This window comes from Stenella coeruleoalba (genome assembly GCF_951394435.1).
Source record: "Stenella coeruleoalba genome assembly, chromosome: 19".
Taxonomy (NCBI): Eukaryota; Metazoa; Chordata; class Mammalia; order Artiodactyla; family Delphinidae; genus Stenella; species Stenella coeruleoalba.
The window spans coordinates 8,073,376-8,100,587 of NC_137165.1; the positions used below are offsets into that span (position 1 = coordinate 8,073,376).

The window sequence follows — 27,212 nt, forward strand, 5'->3', positions numbered from 1 at the left end:
ATTGTTGCCAGTATCACTTGCCATGGACGGAACTGTGTCCCACCAACATTCCCATGTTGAAGTCCTAACCCCTAAAGTGATGGTGTTTGGAGGTGGAGCCCTTGAGGGGTAAATAAGGTTCTATGAGGTCATGGGGGTGGGGGCCATGAGGATGGAATTAGGGCCCTTATAAGAAGAGACACCAGGGCTTCCCTGGTGGTGCAGTGGTTGGGAGTCCGCCTGCTGATGCAGGGGACGCGGGTTCGTGCCCCGGTCCGGGAGGATCCCGCGTGCTGCGGAGCGGCTGGGCCCATGAGCCATGGCCGCTGAGCCTGCACGGGAGAGGCCACAGCAGTGAGAGGCCTGCGTACCGCAGAAAAAAAAAAAAAGAAAGAAAGAAGAGACACTAGAGAGCTCTCTCCCCGCCAGGTGAGGACACAGTAAGAAGTCGACAGTCTGCAAGCCAGAAGGGGCTCCTTGCCAAAACCCAACCATGCTGGCACCCCGATCTTGGACTTAACACACTCCAGAACTTTAAGAAAATAAATTTCTGTTGTTTAAGCCACCATTCTACGGTCTTTTGTTACGGCAGCCCAAGTGGGCTAATGCATTACTACTATTATTATCAAGTCTGGAGTGGTTTTAAATCCGGCAGGGTATTTAATAAATCAAAGGGACCACCCCTGGGGTTGGGGGCGGCGGTATTGACTAACTGCAGTAGCATCTGAGGTTCTGCAGGGGCCGAGCCCAACAGCAATCCAGAGAGGGGACGGACTGTGACGCCGGCACAGTGTGTTACTGTGCGTCCCCTCCCACCAGCGCCCAGCCCACGACCTGGACGGGAATCCCAAGGGAGGTTCCGGGCACGGCTTTGGGCAGGGGGCCACCCTGCAGGGTGGGGATGGGGTCTCGGCGTCCACCCTGCCTCAGCCTAGCTCTGCAGCCTGCACGCCCCCAACCCCCAGCCTCTGCAGTCAGGGACCCTGTGATGTCCTCGTGACACAGGGCGGGTCCTGGGGATTCCAATCCTCTCACTGACACCTGTCACTTGCCCCATTCCCATCTGCCATCCCTCTTGAGTCCCCGGTGGGAAGAGCTCCCAGAAGGGCTAAATATTCCTCCCCCAGGCTTCTCTGGTCTCCCAGCTCATCCCTTTATCCTCCTCCAAGGCTGGTGGCAGCTCCACCTGCAAAAGCCCAGCCACAGGGGAACAATGCGGGTCCTGAAACCCCCCATGCAAATGGCTTCCTTTGTGCTCCCCGGGGGAGGCCCCCAGTGGCTCTCTCCCAGCCCTGCTCACCCCAGCCTGACCTCTGCCCTGGCCCTTTGTGCAAGCCCCAAAGAGGGGAGGGGAGGGAAGGGGGAGGGGGGAGGAGATGGGGAAAGTGAGGGAATAAGGAAGGCGGTGGGGAAGACAGACAGAGACAAAGGCAGAGGGAAGACCCAGAGATAGAGAGACAGTCTCGAAAATCAGAGCGAGACAGGCAGACAGACTGACAGACAGAGGGAGAAACTGGTTCATGCAGGCCACCCAGAGCAGGGTCTCCTGGCTGAGCGGATGGAAAGAGTAAGTCGCATACCATGTGAAACCGCCATTTCTGTGGGTCACAAATGGTCGAATAAAATGACAATTCCATTTGGTCCAACCCAACACATACGGATCCATCTGGTCTCCAGCCAGGGCGGGTGGAGTGGGCAGGTCCCGCTTGAGAGAAGAGCCCCCATGTGCCCTGGCTCAGCCTCTGGTTCCTTTCCCGGAGGGTTCTGGGGAACTGGGCTTGAGGTCAGGAAATCCGGGCTTAACAACCAGAGGCTGTTTTGCCCCCAGAGCGCATCTGACAAATGCAACCGTCTGGAGGACAGGCCAAGAATGCCGTGCCACACCAGCAACACAGAAGACAGCTCCACAACCGAGAATTCTCCAGCCCTGCCGGCACCTAAGTCGCAGCTGACCGGCCTTTAGCTCCAGCACCCTCTGCTTCCCACGGAGGGAAGTGGCAAGGATTAATGATGGTGACTGGCTCCCTTGTCCCCTCTGTGGGGCTGTGGAGGTGCCCCTTCCTTGGGGACACTCCCCTAAAGGAGGCCCAGAGCTCTCACCCGACCCCCAGCCCCAAAGCCCAAAGTTCAGGCCAGACGTGGCCATGCCTTTTCCTCTAGACCATGAAGTTAACAATGACGATAGGTAACACCTGGGTAGCACTTTTCATCCCACACATCACTCCACGTGCGTTCTAGCCTCAGAAGCAGCCCAAGCCTCCCCCCCAGGAGGACTCTGATGCGCTTCTAAATATAATACTTTGCGTAGCTCACGATTGCATAAGTTTTAATAATTAAACCATTGAGTAGACCAGCTGTAAAAGACATTTGGGGGACGACCAAGAAGGTTGGAAGGTGGACTGGGCATCAGATGATATTAAAGAATTTTTGTTAGTTTTGTTAGGTGTAATAATGCTGTTGAGAAGACGTAAGAAATGTTCTTCTTTTTCAGAAGAGGAATTCTGAAATATTTAGGGGTGAAATGTCATAACGTCTAAGCTTTTCCTGGAAGATATTTCAGCAAAAACAAAAATTGTTGAAGTAAATGGGACACGATGTTAAATCGAAGTGATACGAATGTGGAGGTCTAACCACTCTATTCTCACCACTGCTCCGAGATTTTTCATGATAAAAATTTTAATACACAATTAAACCACACTAATTGAAAATATAGTAATTTTAATACACAATTAAACCACACTAATTGGAAATATAGTAATATATAGTGAAGCTCAGAATTTTGGATAAACGTCGTATTAGGCTGGGCTAAAATTCACCATAGAGAAAGGACCAGGCAAACACTTGGCTACATGTGAGCACAGCACTTCCTGTGATCAGGCAGGAGACGTCAGCTGACTCCAGAAAACTTCACTCTCTAAGCCCTCAGCGGCAACTACTTCAATAGGATGCATAACTAATAAACGAGCGGGTCCAAGGCAGCAGTAGCATCCTGCCTTAATACTTTTGGACAGAGCACATGGATGTCATCCTGTAATATACACCAGGGTTTCTCAACCTCGGCACTACTATTAGCATTTGGGGCTGGATAATTCATTGCCATGGGGGCTGCCCTGTGCGATGCAGGACGCTTAACAGCGTCCCTGGCCTCAACCCACTAGATGCCAGTAGCACCCTCCCCTTAGTTGTGACAACCAGAAGTATCTCCAGTAATGTCCAAATGTCCCATGGGGGCAAAGCAGCCCCAGGCTGAGAACTACCGGAATATATGGGCACAATGAAAGAGTTTCTTTGAAATGCTCTGTAAGCCAGGCTTTTCACCAAAGTTGACCCTCCGTGTGTAATTAGATGTATAATCTGCTTCGGACATATACTGTATCTTTTCATTTCATACTCAAAAATTCTCCTACAACGTTATTATATGGATATCCCATACGTGAGTCACTAAAACGCTACTGAAAGACATTTGGTCGTTTCCCTCTTTTGTTATTATGAACAATGCTGCAATAAGCTACCTCGGAGCAAAGTCCTGCGACACATCACTATTCCCTTAGGCTAAATTCCTAGAAGTGAAAGGATGAGGCTAAAGATACATTTTGATACGTGATGCTAGATCACCCTTCATGAACTTGGCACCACGTTGCCCTCCCATCACCAGAGCAGGTGGATGCCTGTTTCCCTAACCCTTTCAACACTGGGAATTACTTTTTGTTTTCTAAATAGTGGCGATTTAATGAGGTTTTTAAAGTGGTATTCTTGTTGATACTATTGCTTTATTACTAGTAAGTGTAATACTTCAGATGCTTGATTGCCATTTGTACAAATTCTCTGAATTTCTAGTTCATTTTCTCAGCTCAGTTTTGTATTAGGATCTCTTTTTCAGTGAATTGTAAAAGTTATTTATTGAGGATATTAATCTCTGGTCATCCATGTTAAAAATTTATATTTTTCAGCTTTTAGTTTGCCTTATGTTGCTTATAGAGATTTTTGAAGTATAGACGTTTTCTATTTTTATCTAGTTAAAATCTTTCCCTTTATGATTTTTTGCTTTTGTATCCTATCTAGAAAGCCTTCTTCACCCCAAGATTACACTGATACTGACATGCTTTATTCTAGAACTTTTAAGAATTTATTTTTTTTAATTATTATTATTATTTTTTGGCCACGCCCCACAGCATGTGGGATCTTAGCTCCCCAACCAGATATTGAACCCATGCCCCGTGCATCAGAAGCGCGGAGTCTTAACCACTGGACCACCAGGGAAGTCCCAAGAATTCATTTTAAAGATACATTTCATACATTGGGATTTATGACTTCACAGCATGAAGTAGAAATTTATTATTATTTTAAAATAAATAGCCATTTTCCCAGCACCGTTTACCGATTGACTCATCCCTTTTCTCACTGATTTACGATCACAACTTTATCATACACAAGTTCTTATGTTTATATTTGAGTGTATTTCTGGACTTTCTACTCAGCTTTCGTGATTTCTCTATTCCTATGCCAGGATCACACTAACGTAAATATCCTGTTTACAATATTTAAAAAATCTGTTAGGGCAAGTCACCCTTCATCACTCTTCTTTTTTAAAAACATTCTTGGCTATTAAAAATCACATCCTACCCAATTGAGATTTTTTGAGTAGAATTATGCTAAACTTACAGATTTCAGGGAGAATTGACATTTTACAATTCTGAATCTTGCCCTCCCGGAACATGGGAAGATCTTTAGTGTCCCTTGGGAAAGTTTTACCCTTTAAAAAAAATACCGTCTGTACTTTTACTGCTACATTTATTTCTGTGTAGTTTTTTTTGTTGCTGTTCTAATTGGGAGTTTGTTTCCATTATCATTAAAAAACTGACGCTCATTGAACACTTAACTACAGGCCAGATATCCCATTCTATGCTTTTCACTTGCTATGACATGGTTCTGTAATTGCTGATACACACGAAAAGTTACTGACCTTTGTATTTAATTCTGTAATGGTCTCCCTGCAGAATTCTCTCACCAGTTTTAACAGTTTTCAGCTGATTCTCTACAGGCACGTGTTATGACACAGGCTCTGAGGAACGCACAGAGGCCCTCCCACCTCTACCCGCCACCTGTTTTCAGGTATCAGCTGATCCGTGTGCCCGTCTCCCTCGGCTGCCTTGGGACCAAAGGGACGGGTCACTGCTAACTGGTTCTCCCAAGCCCAGACCCTGTGGCCTCAGCCACGCCAGCGCCCCTAGCCAACCACCCTCCTTCCCAAGGGCCACTTTAACGGGCACCTGTGGAAGACAGTGGCTTTTAACTGGCTGAAACTCCATCTCTACCTTGGTTTCAGGTCCCCTGCGGACACACAAGTTTGTCTTCTCTCTTGGTAGGATGTTACCACACAGTCAGGTGTGTGTGTGTATACACTTAAGTGTGTGTATATAATATATATATATATCTTTAAATTACCCTAAAGTGACCACCCAGCATGACTACTGAGAGGCAGAATGATGATGGGGAGGTTAATGTCACTAGCGGACCCTGAGGCCAGGAGACCTTGGCTGGAATCCCAGCTCACTGACCTCTCTGTGCCTCAGTTTCTCCTATGTAAAATGGGGTAACAGCAGTATCTAGCTCATCTGGATGGAAGAAATGATTAAATGGCTAAGAATCAGGAAGAATGCTGAGCACATAGCAAACATTATATAAATGTCGTCTCTTCCTTCATGTAGCCAGAATCGATCTATCTTTACTTATGGGTCTGGTCCAAACACTTCCTGGGATAATACTTATCTGACAGCCATTTCCTCATACAGTTGATCCCGGACAGCCCTACATCCTGTGTCACACCATCTTTTGAAAACCAATCAGCACTCAGTCAATTAACAGACCTCCTTCTTACAAGTGGCACGAGCTGCTTACAAGTGTTACGGTCGGTGATCCTAGCTCCCCCCCAATGGACGCACAGGTCCCTCTCTCCTATACCAGGAGTACCAATGGTTCCCTTACCTGGGGCCCAGGGAACCACACCCTCCTCAGATGACCCTAAAAGCGTGCAGGCTGTGAGGTCAGACCTTTTCAACGTAACACTAGGCAACACGGCCACTGCCATACGTCTGGAAGGCAACAGAGGGCGTCCGCCATTCCCCCATGTTGGCTGAACTATTTCTGCTTGGAGACGAAGTGGGGAGGTGCTAAGTGGCCCCCCAGTCTCAAAAGTCTCCCAGGGAGCAAGAGATCAGGAAGGCAAGCATGTCCCCCACGGCTGCCCGAGCCCCAGCGCCCTGTCCCCAGGGCTCCTGCTCTCCACCCAGTCCACCCCAAACCAACCAGATTCCCTGCACCCTTGCACTCTGACCTCAAAAACTCAACTTTTAAAAAACTGTAGTAAGGGGCTTCCCTGGTGTCGCAGTGGTTGAGAGTCCGCCTGCCGATGCAGGGGACATGGGTTCGTGCCCCGGTCTGGGAATATCCCACAGGCCGCGGAGCGGCTGGGCCCGTGAGCCATGGCCGCTGAGCCTGCGCGTCCGGAGCCTGTGCTCTGCGGCGGGAGAGGCCACAACAGTGAGACACCCGCGTACCGCAAAAAAAAAAAAAAAAAAAAGATTGTAGTAAGGCACACATAAAATTTACGATTTTTAAATGTACAATTCAGTGGCATTAAGTATATTCGCAATGTTACCCATCACCACTCTCTAGTTTCAGAATTTTCTGTCACCCCAAAAGGAAAGCCTGTACCCATCAGACAGTCACTCCCCATCCCTCCCGCCTCCCGGTCCTGGGCAACCACTAACCTTGTCTCTGGATTTGCTTATTCTGGGCATTTCATATAAATGGAATCATACGCTGTGTGGCCTTTTGTGTCTGCCTTCTTTCACTTAGCATAATATTTTCAAGGTTCATCCAAGTTATAGCATGTGTCAGTACTTATTCCTTTTTATGGCTGCCTGATATTCCACTGTCTGGATATACCGCATGGAGTTTATCCATCCTGCCACCATCCATTCTGTCCCAAAGGTAGACATTGGGCTGTTTCCACCTTTTGGCTATTGTGAAGTCAAGCCCTTTAATTGATTTCCAGTCTTTAATAGGGTCTTACAGTCTGTGAGGCCACCTTCTGCCTTGGGCAGCCCCACCTGTTCCCAATCAAGTTCTTCTCACAAGCCCTCCCTCTGGCTGACTGTCTACACCTGTCCTCACACAAACCCACATCCCTGGTGAGGAGCCATGAGACTTCAGCTCAGCTCAACCCTTCCATACACTGCAGTGTTTGTGTTTTCCATGGCGTTCCATTGCTTTAAAAAAATATTTTTTATTTCTTTTTGGCTGCATTGAGTATTCATTGCTGTGTGCAGGCTTTTCTCTAGTTGCAGCGAGCAGGGGCTACTCTTTGTTGTGGTGCACAAGCTTCTCACTGCAGTGGCTTCTCTTGTTGCGGAGCACGGGCTCTAGGCACACGGGCTTCAGTAGCTGTGGCTCGCGGGCTCTAGAGCGCAGGCTCAGTAGTTGCGGTGCACGGGCTTAGTTGCTCTGCGGCATGTGGGATCTTCCCCGGCTAGGGCTCAAACCCGCGTCCCCTGCACTGGCAGGCGGCTGCTTAACCACTGCGCCACCAGGGAAGTCCCTCCATTCCTTTTTTTTTTTTTTTTTTTTTGCGGTACGCGGGCCTCTCACTGTTGTGGCCTCTCCCGTTGTGGAGCACAGGCTCCGGACACGCAGGCTCAGCGGCCATGGCTCACGGGCCCAGCCGCTCCACGGCATGTGGGATCCTCCCGGACTGGGGCACAAACCCGCGTCCCCTGCATCGGCAGGCGGACTCTCAACCACTGCGCCACCAGGGAAGCCCCCTCCATTGCTTTTTTACTGAGCACTTAGGATAAGCCCGCCACTGAACCAAAGGCTTTACCCAGAGCATCTCATTTAATCCCCACAACAACCGTACACAACAGGGTTATCATGACCCCGGTTCACAGGGGAGGAAACAAGATCAAGCAGAACTCCTAGTTCACTGCCCTTCCCCCCCCACAGCCCGAACACTCGGCCAGTACTGCGTTCAACTCTTATCAGCTCGTTTCCTCTACTCACCCAACCTACCCCCTACCCTGGAAAACCAAAGCCTAAAACGAGAACACTCCAAGCTTATCCAGCGGCAGGTCTATAAAAACCCAAGTCTTCCATGAAACAAATGGAGGTGCTGCGAGGCCACCAGAGGTGACATCTCTCAGCCCACTCCCACCCCACACCTGGGAGCACCTGGGGCGGGGCAGCTCCCGTAGGTTCAGCCGCCAGGCTCCCCCGAACGGCTGCCGGGGGGCCTCAGAAGCCACCCCCACCCCCCGCTGGACCACTGGAGCAGCTGGCAAAGGGCACCACTCGGGGCCCCAAAGGGAGTGAGTGCAACTAGGCCAGAGGGTGGTCCCCAGACCCAGGTAGGTGGGGGCGGAGGAGAGGGGCCGGTTGTTCGCTCTCGTACCTGCATCCCGGGTCCAGCTTCCACTCGGACGTCAGCCGTGCCCCTTCCAGCCCAGGAGGCCAGCGGAAGTCAACGTCTTTCTGGCCCCGCCCAGAGGCGGCCCTTCCTCCCTCACGCGTCTCCGGGGGAGGCTCACGTGGGCTCTCACGTGGGAGCCCTTTACACCAGGGAAAGCAGCAAATGCTATACATCAGGCCCCGCCCCAGCCAGGTGTTAACTGTTTACTGCGTGCCTCTGCTCACGAGGACCCGCAAGGCCCGCGGAAGAAGCTGGTCAGCAGAGGGGGGAGGGGTGCAAGCAGGCATTTACGAGGAAGGAGAAAGCTTATTAGCAGAAGCTCAATCCTCCCAGGAGAGGCAGGGCGGGGAGGGCCCTGGACCGTTGGTCCCACCCCGTCATCTTTCAAGGAAGCAGAAGAGAGAAGTCTTTGCTCTGTCCAAGGCCTCACAGCCAGGGGAGAACCAACCCCAGATCTCCCGGCTCCGAGACGGTACTGCTGCTATACCAAGGGGTCCCCACGAACCAAACAATATGCCCCCCACAAACCAAACTCCGACAGCTACCTCGGAGTTGGTGCAGGGCAAGGGAAGGCAGGCGGTGGAGGCCTCTACAACCACAAGTAGATAGGTTTAGAGTCGGTTTGCCCCATCTCCCTCCTGGCCCCAGGGTTCCTCGCCTCCCTGCCCCGAGACGGGGTACCAGCCAGCTTAGCGAGCAGGTGGACAGCATTCCCGGAGTGAGCTGGCCCTTCAAGGGGATGGGTTCAGGGTGAGGTTATGCCCGTCAGCTTTCAGGACAAATTCTTGCCTTATTAATTCTCCTCTGTTCCGCAGGCAAAAGTAAACAAGCTTTTCTCAGGCAGCCCAGCACGGAGGCCTTCCCTATTCAAACACTGCAAGAATCGACAGGCTTGGAAGTACTGAGCTCCCAGGCCCCGCTTCCCAGGGGGCCCCCTGGCCTCCTGCCCACAACGTCCCTCCTGCTGAGATGAGGAGAGCAGGGCCTCTTTGTGGTGGCAGGCCCCAGAGTCCCAGCGCCCGTAGTCTAGACCTGGCCCGAGTTCTCCAGAAAAAGCAGCACAGATCCTGACCATTCGGAGACCCAGAGAAGGTCACAAAGGGTCCGGCCGAGGACCCAGCATCCCAGCAAGCACCACACCTGCTCACTTAGCCCCTCTGTGGAGAAGGCACTTTGTCAAAGGGTGTTCATTTACTGTTTGCATCCATTTAAACCATGTTTTTAAACGTCCAGAAAGAAGAAAGGAAATAAACAGTGGTCAAATCAAAAGGAGTCAGAAAAGTTAACTGAGAGTTGATAAACACTTTTCAAAGAAAAATGCTACACGTGTTTGTTAGTTGCCCAGGAATCTTTTGTCTGGTTGAGCGGAGGTCGTTGCATGTTTTATACCAGCTTCTTGTGTACAGAAATCTCATGAGTTGTTTTTTTGCTTCTCCTCTACTGTTGTTTCCATTTGCCCATTTCTAAGGTGGAATGAAAAAGCCAAAACCACTGCAAGAAACATAAAGACAAGGTTGCAAGGACCAGAAAGATGGAAGGTGAGAGAGAGACAGAGAGAGGGTGAAGATATGCCTTGTCCTTGCATGAGCTGTGTTCTCAGCCCCGGTGAGTTCTGATGGGACTCATGTCACAGCAAGGAAGCAAGAATCGCGACTACATTAACTGGAAGTGTCTTCTCGCTTCAAAACTGCTCTACCCGAGAGCTGAACTGGGCTGTTCCTTTTATTGTGTTTTTACCAAAGAGCTTCCTCATCCTGCCTCCCAGGCACCCGTCATGCTGCTTCCTTCATCCCCTTCCCAGCACTATTTCTCCTGTAAGTGTCCCCCGGGGCTCAACCAAAGGTGACAGAAGACTGCCCAACAACCCAAGACCAAAGTATCTTTGGTTTTCCCCAGTGTAGCCTCCAGCACTCCCTGAAATTTTCTGTCCTTTCCTCTTTGAGGGCTGTTTGGTGATGGTGCACATCCAAGTTCTGAATCCGTTTTCTCTCAAGTTCCCAGCGCATGGCCAATATTCAAAAAAAATCCAGTCTATTCTAATGTATTCAGGTGGGGACTTCCCTGGCGGTCCAGTGGCTTAAGACTCTGCGCTTCCACTGCAGGGGGCACAGGTTCGATCCCTGGTCAGGCTGTGCCACGTAGCCAAAAATAAAAATTTAAAAATTTAAAAACTAAAGTATTCAGGTGACCACATGGGTGCACAGACCTCCCCAACAGGTGGATCCGGGGAGGAGCAAAGGGGCTCCCAGAGCTGACACTGATGTCCCTGCAGGGCCCCACTGTCACCATTCCTGCCCCCCATTCCCACTCCAAGTACCAGTACACAAAAGCCCCATGTGACCGCAGGCCCAGGGTGCTGGGTACAGCATGGCCGGCTCTCCTGGTGCCCCCTCCAGCCAGGCTCCGAGCCCTCTCTGTACCCAGAGCCAGGACTGGGTGACCCTTCTTGTACCAAGGACTGGTGACGTCCACGGACGTCACAGTGACATTTTTACTTTCTCACAGTAATGTTTTTAAATGCAGAAATAAAATCCATAGGACTACAAAGGAAACTAATCAATACTGAAATACACTTAACCCAAATCTTTCCAAAACCCCAGATTTAGGGTACAGTTACGTAATGTATGTGTTTCTTTATTAATGATTGTAAGTCAGGACCTAGCAGCAGGTCTGGTAACTTACATCATTCTGAAGCAATTTAGTGAGCGTAATATTATTCCATGATAGCTGCACCAACTCTAACGTGATGTGAAAACGGCTGGGATTTCTGCTGGTGGCCAAATCACTGATGTTGCTGGCCTGGCTATGGTTTGTGGCCCATCTTTGCAATAAAGGAAACTCTTTTTTTTTTTTTTTTTAGGTCGCACCACACAGCAGGCAGGGTCTTAGTTCCTCAACCAGGGATCGAACCCACACCCCCTGCAGTGGAAGTGCGGACTCCTAACCACTGGACCACCAGGAAAGTCTTCTTTTTTTTTTTTTTTCCAGGAAACTCTTGATTTCAGTTAGAAGGAAGGGACAGTGAGGGGGTGAGTCTCTTCCTGTCCCGATTCATGCCCTCCCCCAATTCTGTTTGTGGACCCCCATGCTCTAGAATGCCTTTTTCATCCCCACCACCCATCTCCTTCCTCCTCTGCAACCCCGAAAGGAGTCACCCCCAGCTCAGGTGGCCCTGGACTGGAAGGCAGCTTCTTAGCCTCGCTGGCTGAGCAAGAGGAATGTGGCTTTGAGGGTCCCAGGCTTGGGAGACAGGCTAGCCTTAGGCACCATTCTTGGAAGGGACATCGCAGAAAAATGCCCTGTGGCTTCACCATCCTCAGTCCAGCCCAGGGGCACCACCCACACCAACCAGCACCCCGATGCTGGTTCAGAGGAGTCTGGCCCCTCTAACCCCCTTCCCCACACCCCACCGCACCCCATGGCAAAAGCAGGAAGGCAGCAAAGGGGGAAGCCTACCTTCGGGCTCCTCCACGCTGCTGGCTGCAGTGGTCGGCGGTGCCACGGGGATCTCTTTGTGGGGTTCAGGATGGGAGGAAGGGGAAACAATAAGAACATGTTAGAGAAGAAGGAGCACAGTGCAGACTCTTCCCAACCTTCCTGGGCCCTCCCTCCCAGCCCCACTCCTCGCCCCAGCAGAGGATGGTCAGGGAGGAAGGGAAAGCCGGCGTGAGGGCCCGGGCACCCTACGTGTTCTCTTCTGGAAGCCATCCCTCCACCTGGCAGGGACAGGAGCGAGGGGAAGGCAGGACCCTGACCCCTCTGCTGTCTGCGTGTTGTTGACTCACCTCGGCCCCTGGGGCAGAGAGAGGGGTCCCCAGGGCCCCCTGCTCATCACGATGGGGCTGCGTGGCCCGGTCTGACCTTGACTCATTGGTGGGGAAGGGGGTCCATGGCAGGGGTAGCATGTGAGGGGCTGGGAGGTGTCTTCCATGTGCAGAGAGGGGCCTGCACCCCTGGCCCAAGTTCCCCCGGGCTCACATCTCGCATCTCACAAGCTAAGGCATTTTCTCGGTGGGCAGAAAAGACTGACAGTACAGAAGACCGTAGGGCCTGACAGAAGCATGTGCTTTTTCGTGACCATTCCTCTCCTACCTAGAAGGGCAACTAGCTCCTCTACAAGCTCCCGCCCGGTGCTCAGAAAAGGTGAGGAACTTCAGCCAGACTCCGGGAAGACCCAGGCTTCACGTCTCTGGCTTCCTTTCTAGACAAGGCCAAACCACGAGCCGAAAGTCCCTGAGGGACAGGGGCTCACCTCCCCTGCTGAGTGACCATGTGAACAGGGGGTCACAGAGGCCTCCACGAATCCCACTGATTCTGGCCACCATCTGACTATTAGGGGTAAGACCTCCCTCGGACCCCCAGACTCTAGATCAGCTGCGATCTGAGGCTTGGGGGGGTCGAGATGGAACACCCGGGCCTGGGGGCAAACGTGAGGGTCACCCACAGAAGCCAGCCTCTGCACCTTCAGAAGGAACAGGCAGAAGACCCAGCCCTCGATTCGGAGTCAAATCTTGCTCTCGGGTGATTTTATCAGCGACAAGCCACAGGTGCCCCGTCACAGCAGCTCATTAAGAAGCCGGGCCTCCTAGTAGGCCCTCTCTGAGCCTTCCTGAGCTACCTGGCCCAGCAGGAACATTCCAGAGAGAAATCCAGACAGCCCAGCCTAATCTTACAAGTCCAGGAATGGGGCTGGGGCCAGTGGCCATGGAGGCACCCTGGCTGCCCAAGCCCAGCTCCTTCGGCCTGGCTCTGGGACGTGAGCAGAGGGCCCCGGGGCTCCCAGAGCTGTTGCGAACCAGACACAAGTGTCCGAGGCACTGTCTGGGCACCTGTAGCCTGATGCCGGCAGATGGAGGCCCGGGTCCTCAGGTCCTTGGTGGGAACGCTCTCCCCAGCGTCAGCCCGCCCTTTGCGAGAGGAAGGGAGACGGTACAGAGCATGTTGGAAAGGGACAGTTCCAGTCTCCCAAGGTTTCTGTTCCTAATTCTGAAACATCAGCTCCATGTCAAGGCCTTTCCCCCTGGGGATTTGAAATGTTGGTTTCAGCCATTTCTGGGAAACCCAACAGCTCCTGAATCCCTTTAAAAGGGAGACCTCACTTGCTCCCTTCATGTTTTCGTAAGCCCAGATGGTGGTGCTAATTTCCTCCCAGCTTTCTAAAAATGTTCACCGTGCAGCTTTTTGGATGGACGGAAAAGAAAGACTCTTGCAAGCTGTGAGACCCTGACAATTAAATGTCGTGAAAACTCATTTCAACCTTCTCTGCCCTGGATGGATACAAGCTCAATTTCCCGTGGCTTGAATTTACGTTATCCGCTGTTACTGGACCCCTGCCAACAAGGAAACATCTCCTGATGTAGAAACTGGTCAGAAAAGCTGCTGGAACCCACACGGCTCGTCGTGTCCTGGACGTGAGGCCGCACCCGAGTCGGGCAGCTGAGGTGCTGGGGGTTTAAGGCTCCTGCCCGGTGTGAGAACATTCCCTGCAAGATCTAGGGGGTCACTCCAAGGACCCCAAGCAGGTGCCGGGCTGAGGGGTCCCCACCCTCCTGCTTCTGCCTCGGGTTGTCTGTTCCAAGCCCCTTGTACTGACCTGTGAAGCCAGTGCCCACCCAGAGCTACAGGACGCTGGAAAACCACAAGCAGGGGTCGGCCAACTTCTCCTGCCAAGGGCCAGCCCGCAAAGATTTTAAGCCCTGCAGCTCGTAGGGTCTCTGTTACAACTACTCAGTTCTGCCGTTAGAGCCCCAAAGCAGCCACAGGTAGCACGGGCACAAGTGGGCACGGCTGGTCCCATAAAACTTTATTTATGGACACCGAACTTTTCCTTTCATATCATTTTCGCATGGCATAAACTAGTCATCTTTTCATTTCTGTTTCAATCATTTTAAAAAGGTTAACAAGAAACCCAAAACCCCATCGAGCCACATAAAAACAGGCAGTGGGCCAAATCCCCGAGCAGAGCGTGCTAACCCCTGCTCCAGAAAAAAAGCCTTATCCTCGGTGTCTGCCTAGGAGGCTAGGATTCACGCGTTCCTCCCCCTCCTTTCCGGGTGCGGGTCAGGCCTGCACACGGAATCAACGAGGCTGAGGCCGGGGGCCAGCACCCAGCCAGGCCTGACTTCCATCCAGGGCTAACCCAGCTCATGACACCTGCGCAATCCTACCCGTTGTAAGATGTTAAAACTCTTCCGAGCCAAGGCCCCTGAGCGACCCCCCCGTCTTGCTCACGCCCCGCCTCAAGTTCCAGCAACTAAGGGGCCGACAGCTGGCCTGCCAGGGCCTCTAGGACGCTCATGGAGGGCTGCCACCCTTCCGAAGGGCGCATGGGAGCCGTGCCGGCTTCTCTCAGAGGCCTTGTGGAGTCCGTCCTTTCAGTTCTGAATCTGCCAGGGGCTGGGGATCCTGGAATTCCCGCAGCAGCAGTGGCAGCCCCTGACCCAGGCCCCCCAACCCAGGCCCAGGCCCAGGCCCAGGGTCAAGGTGGAACATGGGAACAGGACCTGGGTTGAGGAGAGGGGCTTGCTCCCCCCCCTCACCCCACACCTTGGGACCAGGAGACTGTCTTTTCAGAACAGAGAGCCACAAATGGGCTGGCTCTGCGGAGACCCCCGCAGCCTTGGGGGTCTCACACGGGCTCCCCGAGCGCAGAGGGCCACCTCAGGGAGCACTACCCCCACTGGATGCGGGTGACCCGTGTCCGGGAAGGGCCCCCCAGCCCCGAGCCCGCACCCGACCCCAGCCTGCAGGAGGAGGGCATCCTGGCATACTTATGCAGGGGGCGATGGGGGAGCGGCTCTGTTGGTAGCCCTTGGCACAGCGGTTGCAGGTGATGCCGGTCACACCATCCTTGCAGGGGCACTGGCCCGTGGTCTGGTTGCAGGTTTTGCCAGCGGCGCCCACAGGGTGGCAATCGCAGGCTGTGGAGAACACACGACAGGGGGGTCAGAGGCGGGGGTGGGGGTGGGGAGTGGACAGAGCACACCCTCCCCCCAGGGTCCTCCCCACCCAGTGGCGCCCCGGACCCCATCCCAGGGGAAGAGCAGGGCTGGGGTAGCCAAGCCCGCACACATTCCAGAAGCTCCGATGCCTGACCACCTGCCTACCTGGAAACAGGGGAATGAGAATCAGAAGGGGCCAACTTGAAAGGACCATCTGGGGGGCAAGGGTGAAGTGGGGGAGCCCTTCCGAAGCCCCGGGAGGAAGATGTACACAGCCCACGGGCTGAGCGTGAGTGCAGGAGTCAGAACTGGGGGTACGCCTGCCCCTCACAGGCTGCTTTGTGCCCCGTCACTCCTCTGCCCCAGCCAGCTCCTGACCCTCTGGGTGGGAGGGACAGAGTGTGGGACGTGATGGAGCCCCGGGGTTTGCCAGGTCAGGGGAGTCACCGAGGGGGTGTGACCTCCCCCGCAGGCTGCGGCCTCCACTCTGCTCTGTCCATCCACCCTGACTGGCAGCCAGGCGGAGTCTGAGACACACGCTTCTGGACCACAAAGCCCGTCAACTGCAGCGCTAGGAAGAGTCACAGCGGTCATGGAAAGACCCCGATTTAATGCGAAGACTCGAAGGTGAAGGAACCCCCAGGACCTTGCAGCAAAGGAATGGCCAAGCTGGGAGGTGCCGCGAGGCCCTGATTCTTAGGCCAGCCGCTGCTGTACCCCACACCCCTCCTCCTAATTTGGACCGGGCTGAAGAGCTGGGATTGCCCACCCTATCACACCGCGCCCTGAGGCTCCCTCCCTGTGTTCCAAGGACCCAATCCCAGTGACGAAATGGCCAGAGGAGTTTGAGGGAACATCCCCCCATTACGGACTGAATGACTGGGTCCCCACTGCAGATTCATATGCTGAAGCCCTAACTCTCAATGTGATGGCATTAGGAGGTGGGCCCTTCCCTTGGGAGGTAATTAGGTTTATTTATTTATTTTATTTAAAAAAGTATTTATTTATTTTTGGTCGCTTTGGGTCTTCATCGCTGCGTGCGGGCCTTCTCTAGTTGCATTGAGCAGGGGCTACTCTTCGTGCGCGGGCTTCTCACTGCAGTGGTGGTTTCTCTTGTTGCGGAGCACGGGCTCTAGGTATGCGGGCTTCAGTAGTTGTGGCATGCGGGCTCAGTGGCTCGCGGGGTCTAGAGTGCAGGCTCAGCAGCTGTGGCGCACGGGCTTAGTTGCTCCGCGGCATGTGGGATCTTCCTGGACCAGGGCTTGAACCCGTGTCCCCTGCATCGGCAGGCAGATTCTTAACCACTGCGCCACCAGGGAAGTCCCCGGTAATTAGGTTTAGATGAGGTCATGATGGGATTAGCACCCTTACGAGAAGAGAAAGGAGAAAAGATATCTCTCTACACAGCAAGAAGGCAGTGGTCTGCAAACCAGGAAGCAACTGTCGTCAGACACTAAATCCGCAGGCACATCGATCTTGGACTCTCCGCCTCCAAAACTGTGAGAAATACCTGTTGTCGAAGTCACCGGTCTATGGTGTCTTGCTGTGTCAGCTAGTGGAGTAAGACTGCCACCAACTCCACGATACTCGGGCAAGAACTGTGGGACCTGCAGACACAGGTCACCTGCCGCCCTGGACCTAGGCAGTGGGCTCAGCGCGGGCAGGATGAAGGAGGCCAAAGTTCTCCCCGGATCCCTGGGGCCCCTCTTGCCCTCCCCACTCCCTCTCCCCAGGGAAGCCTGGGGAGGGTGGAGAGTCGTCTGCAGGAGGGCATCCTGCAGCAACTTCACTTGCTGCCAGAGTTGCTGTTTCTATTCCCAATGGGAAAAAAATATGCTAGGGAAGAAGTGAGAGCAGAGCTCCCCAAAGAGCTAAACTAGCACCTCCCCAGCTGCACTGCCCAGCGTGAGGGCAGGAGGCCGTGGGTGAGGATGTGGCCTCTCCCAGCCGGCCTCGGGCCCAGGAGGGGCTGAGGAGGAGTTAGTGAGAGAAAGGAGGAGTGGGGAGGGGGCAGAAAGGAGAGGAATGTGAGGAATTGTTTGTCAAGGTTGTGTCTAGACACGTGAGAGCTTCTGGAAACTCTGGGAGCGGGGGGGTCCTGGCCGCCGGGTGCTCCGTGTCAGGTGAGAGGACGGCAGGGACCACAGGCCTGGGGGAGGACGTGGAACTGTCCCAATCCTGCCCTCGTAGACAGCAGCAAATCCTTCTGTTAGAAACTTGCCTAAAATCTACGCTAAATTCAAGTTCATTTCCTATTGGTTTTTTCTTCTTCTTCTTCCCTTTTTTCACTCAGTCCTGATGCATGTTGTGAATGATAACGTGAGGAGCGGATGGTGGGAGACGACCTCTGACCTTCGATCCATCCCTGGGATGGGAAGGGTGACGGGGCACGGACAGCGTCTCTGAGCTGGCCTGGCGACAGCAGAGGGCCACAGCACAGGACCCTGGCTTCCCAAGCCCCTGCCGCGGCTGTGGGCACCAGGCAGATGTGGAGTCCCGAGGCTCCTGCCAGCTGACCTCGCTTGGCCGGGCTCGCAAGCCTGTTGGTAATCCTAAAACCCGGGCCAAAACGTCCTCCCCTCCGTGCTGACAGAGCACAGCTGCGTGCCAGTAACTTCTGGGCCTTGGACTTGGCTGGGAGGAGATCACCAAAGGTTGCTTGGTCCCTGGAGGGTCAGAGCCAAGTCACCCGCAGGCCCAGGTCGTCTTTACCGAGGCAGGAGCCAGCCCGGAGCAGAATCTGGGGGGAGCAGCGTGCATCGCCCTCACCCGAGGCCCTTCGAAGCTGGTGACCCCTTAACCGCCCAGGCTGGTGGGCTGCCGGGCACCAGCTGAGGTCAGCAGGGCTGGGGGCCACCCGGGTGATGGCAAGGCAGGGCGTCTGCTTCATGCAGCAGGCGCATCCTTAGGGCCATCCTCTGGGCACTGCGCTGTGTGGTTTCCACATCTTTCTCCCAGGATTCCGCAAAGACGCTGACCGACTGGCCCTTGGTCTCACAGAGGCAGCAGGCTGACTGTGCTTCCTCGAAAACCACTGTTCCAGGAAGAGAAGCCAGCGGGGTCCCACAGGGTGGGGGGCCTCAGGAGGCTACTCAGGTCACCTCCAGGGCGGTGGGCCCATCCCCAGGGGTGGAGCGCCCCTGCAGCACTGGCCTGCCACCCGGACGCCTGGGAACACCTGAGCACATCCACTCTCCCATATGTAATGCTTCTGACCCTCACACCAGCCTGTGAAATCAGCAAGACCCTACAGAGGCGGCCACGGACCGGGAGACAGGAAGCACCTGACCTCTGAGCACGTCACCGAGGGCCCTCACCCTCTAGGCTGCCCCTCTGCGCTTCTTGTTCTGCAAGGAGAAACACACAACACACTTCCCTGTTAAAACCCAGGCCAGGTGACATCCCTTACGGGCAGCCGAATGCAGTCCCAACACAGAGACTTGCATTGCGCTCATTCTCAATTCCAAGCGAAACGGCCCCAAAGTAAAGACTTTTCCCAAAAGCCCATGAATAAGGAAAGCCTAACTTATACCCTCTGTGCAAAGAAGGGTGAGCTTCAAGGTGTGAGGAGAACTGATGGATGACAACAGCCCACAGAGGATCCTCTACAGCCTTGGACCAGGGAATCCAGCTAGCGGTGTCACAGGAAGGGGGCCTGAGCTGCCCACATAGGAGGCCCCAGCCCTGGTCCTTAGGGAGAGAAAGGCAAAGGGATCCTGCCATATCCCTACAACCCCCAAACACACCCAGACACACAAACACACGTAGATTCCCACAGGCTCTCACGCACACACGCACGCACACACAGCGCCACAGTGGGCAGGGGAGCGGACGGGGACAAGCTGAGCTGGGAGGATGCAGGTGTGAGGCAAGTGGAAGTCTCTTCCTTGGCAGGGGTCTGGTTAAGGGGACAAAGTGAGAGCCTCTCTGATTCTTCCGAGAACGAGGTCTGGGTCCGAATGTCTTTTGCCACAAGAAGCCCATTTGGTGACTCCCGTTTCCTGGGAAGTCAGCAACTCCTTTACGGAGGAGGTCAGGCCCTTCCCCGGCAGGTCACACGTGTGCACGCAACAGGCAGCACCTGGTCCTGGGAAACAATCTACTGGAGGGTTTTTCCATGAAGAGGAAGGTGAGACCCAGCGGAAGCCCAGGCCCCTGAGAAGGTGGCCAGATTAGGTTTCTCACGAACACGTGGGCTGGAGGGCCTCCTGGCGCAGAGGAGACAGACTGTCCTTGCTCTGGGTCATCGGCCAGAAACGGACAGCTCAGGACACACAGATGGTTTCAGATGAGTGTCAAGAGACCCAGGTCTGACCCTGCCCTGCCAGTAACGCTGTGTGACCCTGAGCTAGCGCCTCACTCTTTCTGAGCCTCGGGTGACTCACCTCTAAGGCAGGAGGTCTATAACTTGCACTAAAGTTGCTTCCAGCTCAACAGGCTAAGATCCAGGGCAGTGGCCTGTCCCCTGGGCCCGTCACCCCGACTGCCACAGTCCATTGCAGTGTCCTGGCCCAGGAGTCTAGGAAAGTGCTCTTGCTGCCGGGCACACACCAGGCCCTGCCTCCACACCCATGGGCCACCCCACCCGACACCATGACCTGCTGCACTCTGAGCAGCAGAATCTCTGAGATTCGGGTCGTCAGCTATGAGAAGTGTACCAGGGTTGCCGAGAGCCCCTGCAAAGCTGACCTGGAAGGCAGGCCGGTGGAGCAGTTATCAGGACCCCCGTGATGGCCAGGGTCCCTCTCAGCTCTGATCCCTGGTTGCTGGTCCCGAGCAGATGCCTTTCCTGCTCTCTCTGACACTCTGTCCTGGATCCCTGAAGGCCCACAGCTCCCATAAGGAGGAGAGGCATGCCTGGGGCTGGCCCCTCTCCACTGCAGCTCAAGCCCTGGCTCTGGAAACCCATCCTGGGTTCCTATCAGGACATCTACCTGCTTTTCCTGAGGACCTGGCTCCAGGGGCCCTCAAATGGCAGTGATCCCAGGACACATGCGTGTGGAGGAGAGGGGAGTGGGCCTGGCACCCAGACCCTCTGGAGCAGCTCCAGACAGGAGGGGAAGAGAAAACCACCACAGCACCGAACCGAACCTCAGAGGTCTTCACGGCCACCGCCCAGACCTCCAGCCACTTGTGAACTCGTGTTATGAGCTGAATGACGTCCCCCCCAGAATTCAAATGCTGGAGTCCTAACCCCAGTCCCTCAGGATGTGACTGTACTCGCAGACAGGCTCTTTAAAGGGGGGATTAAGGTAACATTCAGTCACTGGAGTGGGCCTCAATCCAGCATGACTGGTGTCCGCGTAAGAAGAGGAGATGAGAACACAGACACACCCAGAGGGAAGGCCACACGAGGACACAGGGAGAAGACGGCCGTCTTCAAGCCAAGGAGAGGCCTCAGGAGGAAACAGCCCTGCGGCCACCTTGGTCTTGTGCTTCCAGCCTCCAGAGCAGTGAGAAATCAATGTCTGCTGTTTGAGCTCCAGGCCTGTGGGACATTGCTCTGGGCCCCTGAGCACGCTCACAGCTTGTGTGCAGCCTCAGGAAAGCGTCTTCTTCCCGAGGGGCTCTGCCCAGGCGCGTCCCGGGCCTCAGGAGAAGGCAGACTGTCCCGCCACTCGACCAACCAGCCTGGGGGCCCTCTCACGCCTCGGCTCCCCTGTGGAAGTCGCTGCCTCTGCTGGGGGATGGAAGCTTTCTCCAGGTAGGCCGCGTCTCTGAGGGCCCCTAACATCCCAGCAGGCCGGCGGAGCAGACATCAGGACCTCCGTGACGGCTAGGGTCCCTCCCAGCTCAGATCCCACAACAGTTCCTCACTGACCCATCCACCTGAGGGCCATCTGCAAAAGGGCGGCCCACGCGGGCCTCAGGCGGGGAGCGTGCTGGGTGCCCGGGCTGAGCGGGAGGCTGGCACAGGGTCAGAGGAGCGAGGCTGCACGGTGAGCTTCTCCAGGGGCCCTGCCCATGGGCGGCCTCGTCCTCGCCCGCCCCGTGCATGCGGGGAGCCTGCCATTCCCTCCTTTAAGAAGAAAGTGTCGAACGCCAGGTGCTGGATGCAGCCCTTCCCAGCCAGGGTCTGACGGAAACGCCCCTTCCAGTACCCACAAGGCCTCGGGGCTGCAGAGGAGCGCGTCAGGGAGAGAAACCGCCCGGCCCTGAATTGGGGACACTGCCGTCAGTGAGCATCGTTAGAGACGGTCAGGGGGTCCCTGGGACTCCAAGGTCTGCAGCCTATAGGCCCGAGGTCCTCCTCTGCCCGTGGCACTGGGTTAGGGTGAAACACCCTTCTCTGCTTGGAGTGACACTTGTCTGTGTACCTGGACACCATCCACAAAGAAAGCGGGGGCGGGCGGGGCCCTGTTACGTGGACCAGGCTGAGCTCCTGCTGCTGTGGGGGGAGGCGGGGTTGGGGGGGAGAGGTGGGGGGAGGGGAAGGGAGAGCAGCGTGCTCTGTGCCGGTGAGGGTTTGTGCATGAAGACAGAAAGGGCCAGAATCTTCAGAGAAAATCAAGTTCAGATACAAAGGCTTCCCATGTCTCTTGCACGTGTGCTGGGCCTCTTTGGGGAAGCCTGGTGGGACCCCCCCCACCAGAGGTGGCGCTTGGGGGAAGGACACATGTCAGGCACTAAGGGGTGTTCTCCGCTCCCCAGCAGGGTAAGGAGGATGGACCCCAAGAAGAGCAACGTGGAGGCTGGCCGAGATGGCTGGGGACTCCCGAAGGGAAGGGGCTCGGGTAAGGTGCAGACAGTGGGTGGGGCTCAGAGAGGCGGGCTGGGGGTGGGGCAGGGAGGAGGAGTGAATGCTGACCCCAGGGGGACTGGTCCCTTTGTGAGCTCAGAGCCATGAGGAACGGGCGACAGGGGACCAGGAGGTCCAAAGTCAGCATCACAGAGCCCTACGGAAGCAGCTCGTCATCGCCGTCATCATCACCCTTTCATTCACACACGGTCAAGTTCGCTTTCTGTGGTGTCCAGTCCTACGGGCTTTATCACATGCACAGGGTCCTGTAGCCACTACCACACTCAGGACACAGAACGGCCCAAGTCTCCCATGCATCCCCTGTGCTCCTCCTTTGCAGTGAGGCCCCCGTCCCTACTCCTGGCAGCCCAGGATCTATTCTCGGTCCCTACAGCTTTTCAGACCGTCTTACTCTGGGATGTACCCTATGTAAAGTATATGGCGGTACCGTATGTTCGGTGAGGTCACACAGTAGGTAATCTTTTGAGCTTGGCCTCCTTTACACCCAATGAATTTGAGATGCGTCCATGTTGCTGTGTCAGTCAGCAGCACGTTCACTTGCATCGCCGAGTCGGATTTCACGGCACGGGTGCACCGCTGGCTGTCCATTCACGCACTGAAGCACAGTTGGGTTGTTTCCAGTTTTGGGCAGTTGCGAATAACGCGGTTATCAACATCCGTGTGCAGGTTTTGGTGCGAACACAGATTTCGTTTGTCTGGGATAAATACCTAGGGGAGGCATTGCTGAGTATCACGGCAGGTCTGTGCTTAACTTTGGAAGACGCTGACAAATGTTTTCCGCAGCAGCTGTGCCATTCTGAATTCCCCAGCCGTGTGCGAGAGTTCCGGTTGCTACACACGCGCGCCAGTGCCTGGGACTGTCAGGACTTTTTATTTTCAACATTCTAACGGGCGGGTAGTGGCATCTCGCTGTGGTTTTAATCTGCATTTCCCTAATGCAGACAAATGATGGTCTGGGTATTCATTTGCCATCCCTGGATCTTTGCTAAGTAGCTGTGCAAGTATTCTGCCCCTTTCTAGCTCAGTGGTTGGCTGCCTTATCGTGGAGTTCTGAGAGTCCTCTACACAGCCTGCATTCAAGTCCTTGGTCGGATATGCGATGCACAAATGTTTTCTCCCATCTGCGGCATGTCTCACAGCAGGAGCTTCTTACAAGGTAAGCCAGACGCATCACTCCAGTCACTTGATCCTCAGCCCTCCGGTGGCACCCACTGCTCTTGGAACGGGCCCCCTCCTCTCTGCCCTCGTCGCCTCCCTTCTGACAGAGAGCCCTCACCTGCTTCCAGGCAATGGTACTGCTCCTCCCTCAGTGCCCCCCTGGCTGTTTGTTCCTCACACCCCAGGTCTCATCTCAAAGTCCATCCCATCCCCAGAGGTCCTCCCGGGATGCCCCCTCCCCTCCCCTGCTGCCAGTTACACTCTCTCCTTCCACCTTATTTATTTCCTCCACGTACCTCACCACAGTCTGTAATCACCCTCTGCTTACTTTTTCTTCTCTATCATCAACCTCCCTCCAGAACACAAGCTCCAGGGGTACGCGTCTGTCCTGGTCACCACCGTACCCCCAGTTCCACGTGGAGCAGGCGATCCATGAACATGGGCTGAATCAACGCACACGCTCAGAGCCGATGTGCTGCCCTCGCCGTGGGGAAGAGGCCGTTTCACGGACCCTGTGACTCTGGAGGAAAGTAGGAGGGGCACAAAGCAAAGACCTTCCCCTCACAACCGAGGTCACTCCCCACTCCTAAATTCTCCGTGCTAATGAGGGGGCGAGGATAATTTAAATCCACAGATTAATCCACAAGCTTCATCTCAGCTGTCTGGGTCCGCCTCCTCCGAGGCTCTGCTTTTCTTTCTCCCAGCAGTTGCTAACGAGGCACAAAAGAAGAAACGTTTCAAGCTGCACGACCTCTCTTTCAGATCAAGGTGCAGACGGCAGGAAGTGGAAAGGGGGAGCCCCATCATCCCAAACTGGATTACGACCCTCCGTGATCTAGCTAACTACAGTCCTCCTGCACCTGATCTACAGCTGAGGCGAAAGGCACAGGTCCTACAGGCCGTTGTGTGTGTGTGGGGGGGGGGGGGGGGGTCTGCATGCACAGGCTCAGGTAGGCGGGCAGGGGCTGGACAACGCAGTCGGGGAGGTGCTGGAGCACCTGATGGCCAACAGTGAGGACCAGTTCGGGCCTCGCATCCACCTTTCAGCCCCAGACCCACCGGGAGCCCCTCAGATGCTGCAGGTCTTTCTTAGCAGCACCTTCAGAACTGCGTCCGGATGCACACAGCCCCTCCCCACCTTCTCCGCTCAGGGCCTCCGCCTGCTGGCTGCCGGACACCCATCTCTGCCGTTCCAGTCGTTTGTCAGTTTTGCTCCCAAAGCGTGTAAATCCTTTATCAAGGGTGTGCAACGGCGTTCGGGCAAATGCCTGGGGCCCTGCCCAGTCTGGTGGGAATCGGTCTTCAAGTGCACGTGTCCCAGGGCTGAGACTCTCAGGGGAGAGGGGCCGGCTGTCCTGTGCACCACACTCACCGAAAGAACTAAGGCCACAGGGAGCCAAAGGAATGGTCTCCATCCACTTGGTGTGCACACTGGCAATGGCAGGGGCTCTGGTTACTCTCTTTTTCTCCTCTTGTACTAATAATCATAACAGCTCACCAGTATGGCGTGCACGCCATGTGCTGGGGACCTCCTCTGCATCATCTCATTTAATCGACACCATAACCCTAGGAGGGAGGAGGGACTATTATTATCCCCATTTTCAGATGGGAAAACTGAGGCACCGAAGACTAAATACCTTGCCTTGAGGTGGAATCTGAACCCTGGTCTCAATAACTCCAAGTTCCATGCTTTTAAAAGCTCTTCATCCCTAGCCTGTGGCTGGGGTAACCTGCTGCTCTTCCAGTAGCAGAAGGTATTTCCCAAGTAAAATGCCCCTGTTAACTGGGGGCCTGCAAACATCAGGAGGCTTTTCTGTTCGGACCGGGGACCCCGGGCTTCCTCTAGGAGAGTTCATGTAAAATCAGGATGAGAGCAAGCTTCAGAGACAAGGAGACTGACACCCAGGGAGGTGAAGAAACTGGCCAAGTAGGCCCAGGGGAATGAGACCCCACTTCAGAGCAGGGCACCGCAAGGGCCAAGTCACAAGATGGGAGACTCTCTTCATTTGTAGAGACCTTAGGAGAAAACCACCTCCACCCGATTTCCTGGCTCTGCCAGCTTTTCCAAGTTCCCGGGTCACAAACTTCACTTACACAAGACATTGTCCTATTGCATCAGGGACCCATAAATGTTTTTTATGATTTTTTTTTTTAAAAAAAAGAGGATGTGTTATGTGGAATGTCAAAGCTGTATGGGGCTCAGAGACCGTAAATCTGAATATGATTTCATAGATGAGGAGACCGAGGTCCAGGGAGGTCCCATGACTTGCGTGATGCTCTCCGGGCTTTGAGCCTGGAGCAAATCTGGAGATCAGGATCCTGACCCCCACGTGCCCAGGGAACAAGGAAGGCTGCACCAACACAGGCCACAGCTGGAGCTGAGCCCTTCCATGAGGATTTCCTCTCCTCTGACTGCCTCTCTCGCTGTGGGTGCTGGCTTTGTGGTCCCTGCCCTGTAAGCTGGGAGCCGCTCCAGCCACTGAGAACCTTCCTGCCAAGATGACCAAACCTTTTCCCTGTACCTCCCAAGATGATGCTAGGAAAAGGAAATGTGACGAGGAGCCCACACATCGAAAGGACATCTCTGAGGTTTTTAGGCTTTTGTCCACTGCATGGACACTAGCTTAGAGTCAGGAAGGGGTGGAGGTCCCAGGCTCCTAGCTGTGCAGTGACTAAATCCTCAGACCACCAGATCGACACATACACACATGTATACACACACACACACTATGAAGCAGTCATGACTGTCCAATCCCAGCCTTCATCTGGACACTGGAGCATCAGACTGTATAACTAAGCTCCCAGCTGTACCAGCAAGATTTAAATTTTCACAATTTTAAACACACACCCCCCCTCTGCCCAGTTTTCATCAAGAGAGCCATTATAACATAAGGCTCTCCCCTCTAAAGGATAAATCCTAGGTCACCTGTGAATATCCCCTTTCTCAGCACAAGAGCAGGTCACTGTACTCATTTCTTTTTCTCCCACCGCCCTGGTTCTCAGCCTTGGCTACACATCAGAGTGGCTGGGGAGGCCAGGGCGTGGCCCAAAATGATCGATTCCTCCCCAACCTTTGGCAGAGCTGCTGGAAGAAACGGGTGGATGGGAGCGGCCAGCAAGCCCTGGCAAAGCTGGTGTGGACCATCTCAGGCTTCTGCCCACTGCCACCCGCATCTTCCGAGGACTCGGGCACCTTCTCAGCAGCATGCGATCAGCCATGGTGACCGTGGACTTGAAGGGGGCAGGTCAACAAGGGAAGGAAGCAGGCCGCTCTGAGCGGGGGCGCTAGATGCGGTGGGTCATTTCTTCATTCTCATCACAATTCGGTTCACGGGAGACTCCTGGAATGTCTTTATCCATCACAGATGGTTTGGGGAGATGATAAATTAATATCGTTTAAAGGGAGGCATGGCTGAAATGGTTAAATGGTAACGTCTTCTTTGCCGGCTCTAAAGAGAAAGGGGCCCAAGTCCATAAAGAAGACAAATGGTAAACAAAACCGCCTATCTTTTGACAGATTCCAGAACGAGTATCATTCACACACCCTTCCGCAGAGAAAGGGGAGAAATTCATCTCGTCTGACTTTGTATAGGACAACAGCCCACGCCATAATGAGGCCTTCCCAGTGCTGTGAAATCGCGCTGAATAGCGGAGAGTGCAGCCGCCTGCTCCCTGGGCATGTTGATTACAGCCCTTTGTGTGCACCGGCCCTGCCAGCCCCAGTCTGGTAAGCTAGGGGAGGGGAGAGAGTACCCAGCAAATTTGTTGCTATGAAACTTCCCAAATGGGGGAACGGCATAATGACGTTTGGGATGGAATACCCTTGCTCCAAGCTGTCCTTGTCTGGGTCCACCCTGCTCTCAACTGAACAAGGTCGGGAGTCAGCCAATCACCAGCAGTGTATGGG

The 27,212-nt window shown here is 54.5% G+C and overlaps 1 protein-coding gene across 2 annotated transcripts in view; it reads right to left on the bottom strand.

Moving 5' to 3' along the window:
* Window positions 1-27,212, bottom strand: part of NTN1 (netrin 1) — a 183,062-nt gene that overhangs the window by 33,436 nt on the left and 122,414 nt on the right. For both annotated transcript variants that reach the window (XM_079903748.1, XM_079903747.1), the window contains 2 exons: window positions 15,217-15,366; window positions 11,903-11,956 (listed from right to left, as the gene is read on the bottom strand). In XM_079903748.1, coding sequence (XP_079759874.1) covers window positions 11,903-11,956; window positions 15,217-15,366 — 204 coding nt within the window. The remainder of the gene's footprint in view (window positions 1-11,902; window positions 11,957-15,216; window positions 15,367-27,212) is intronic.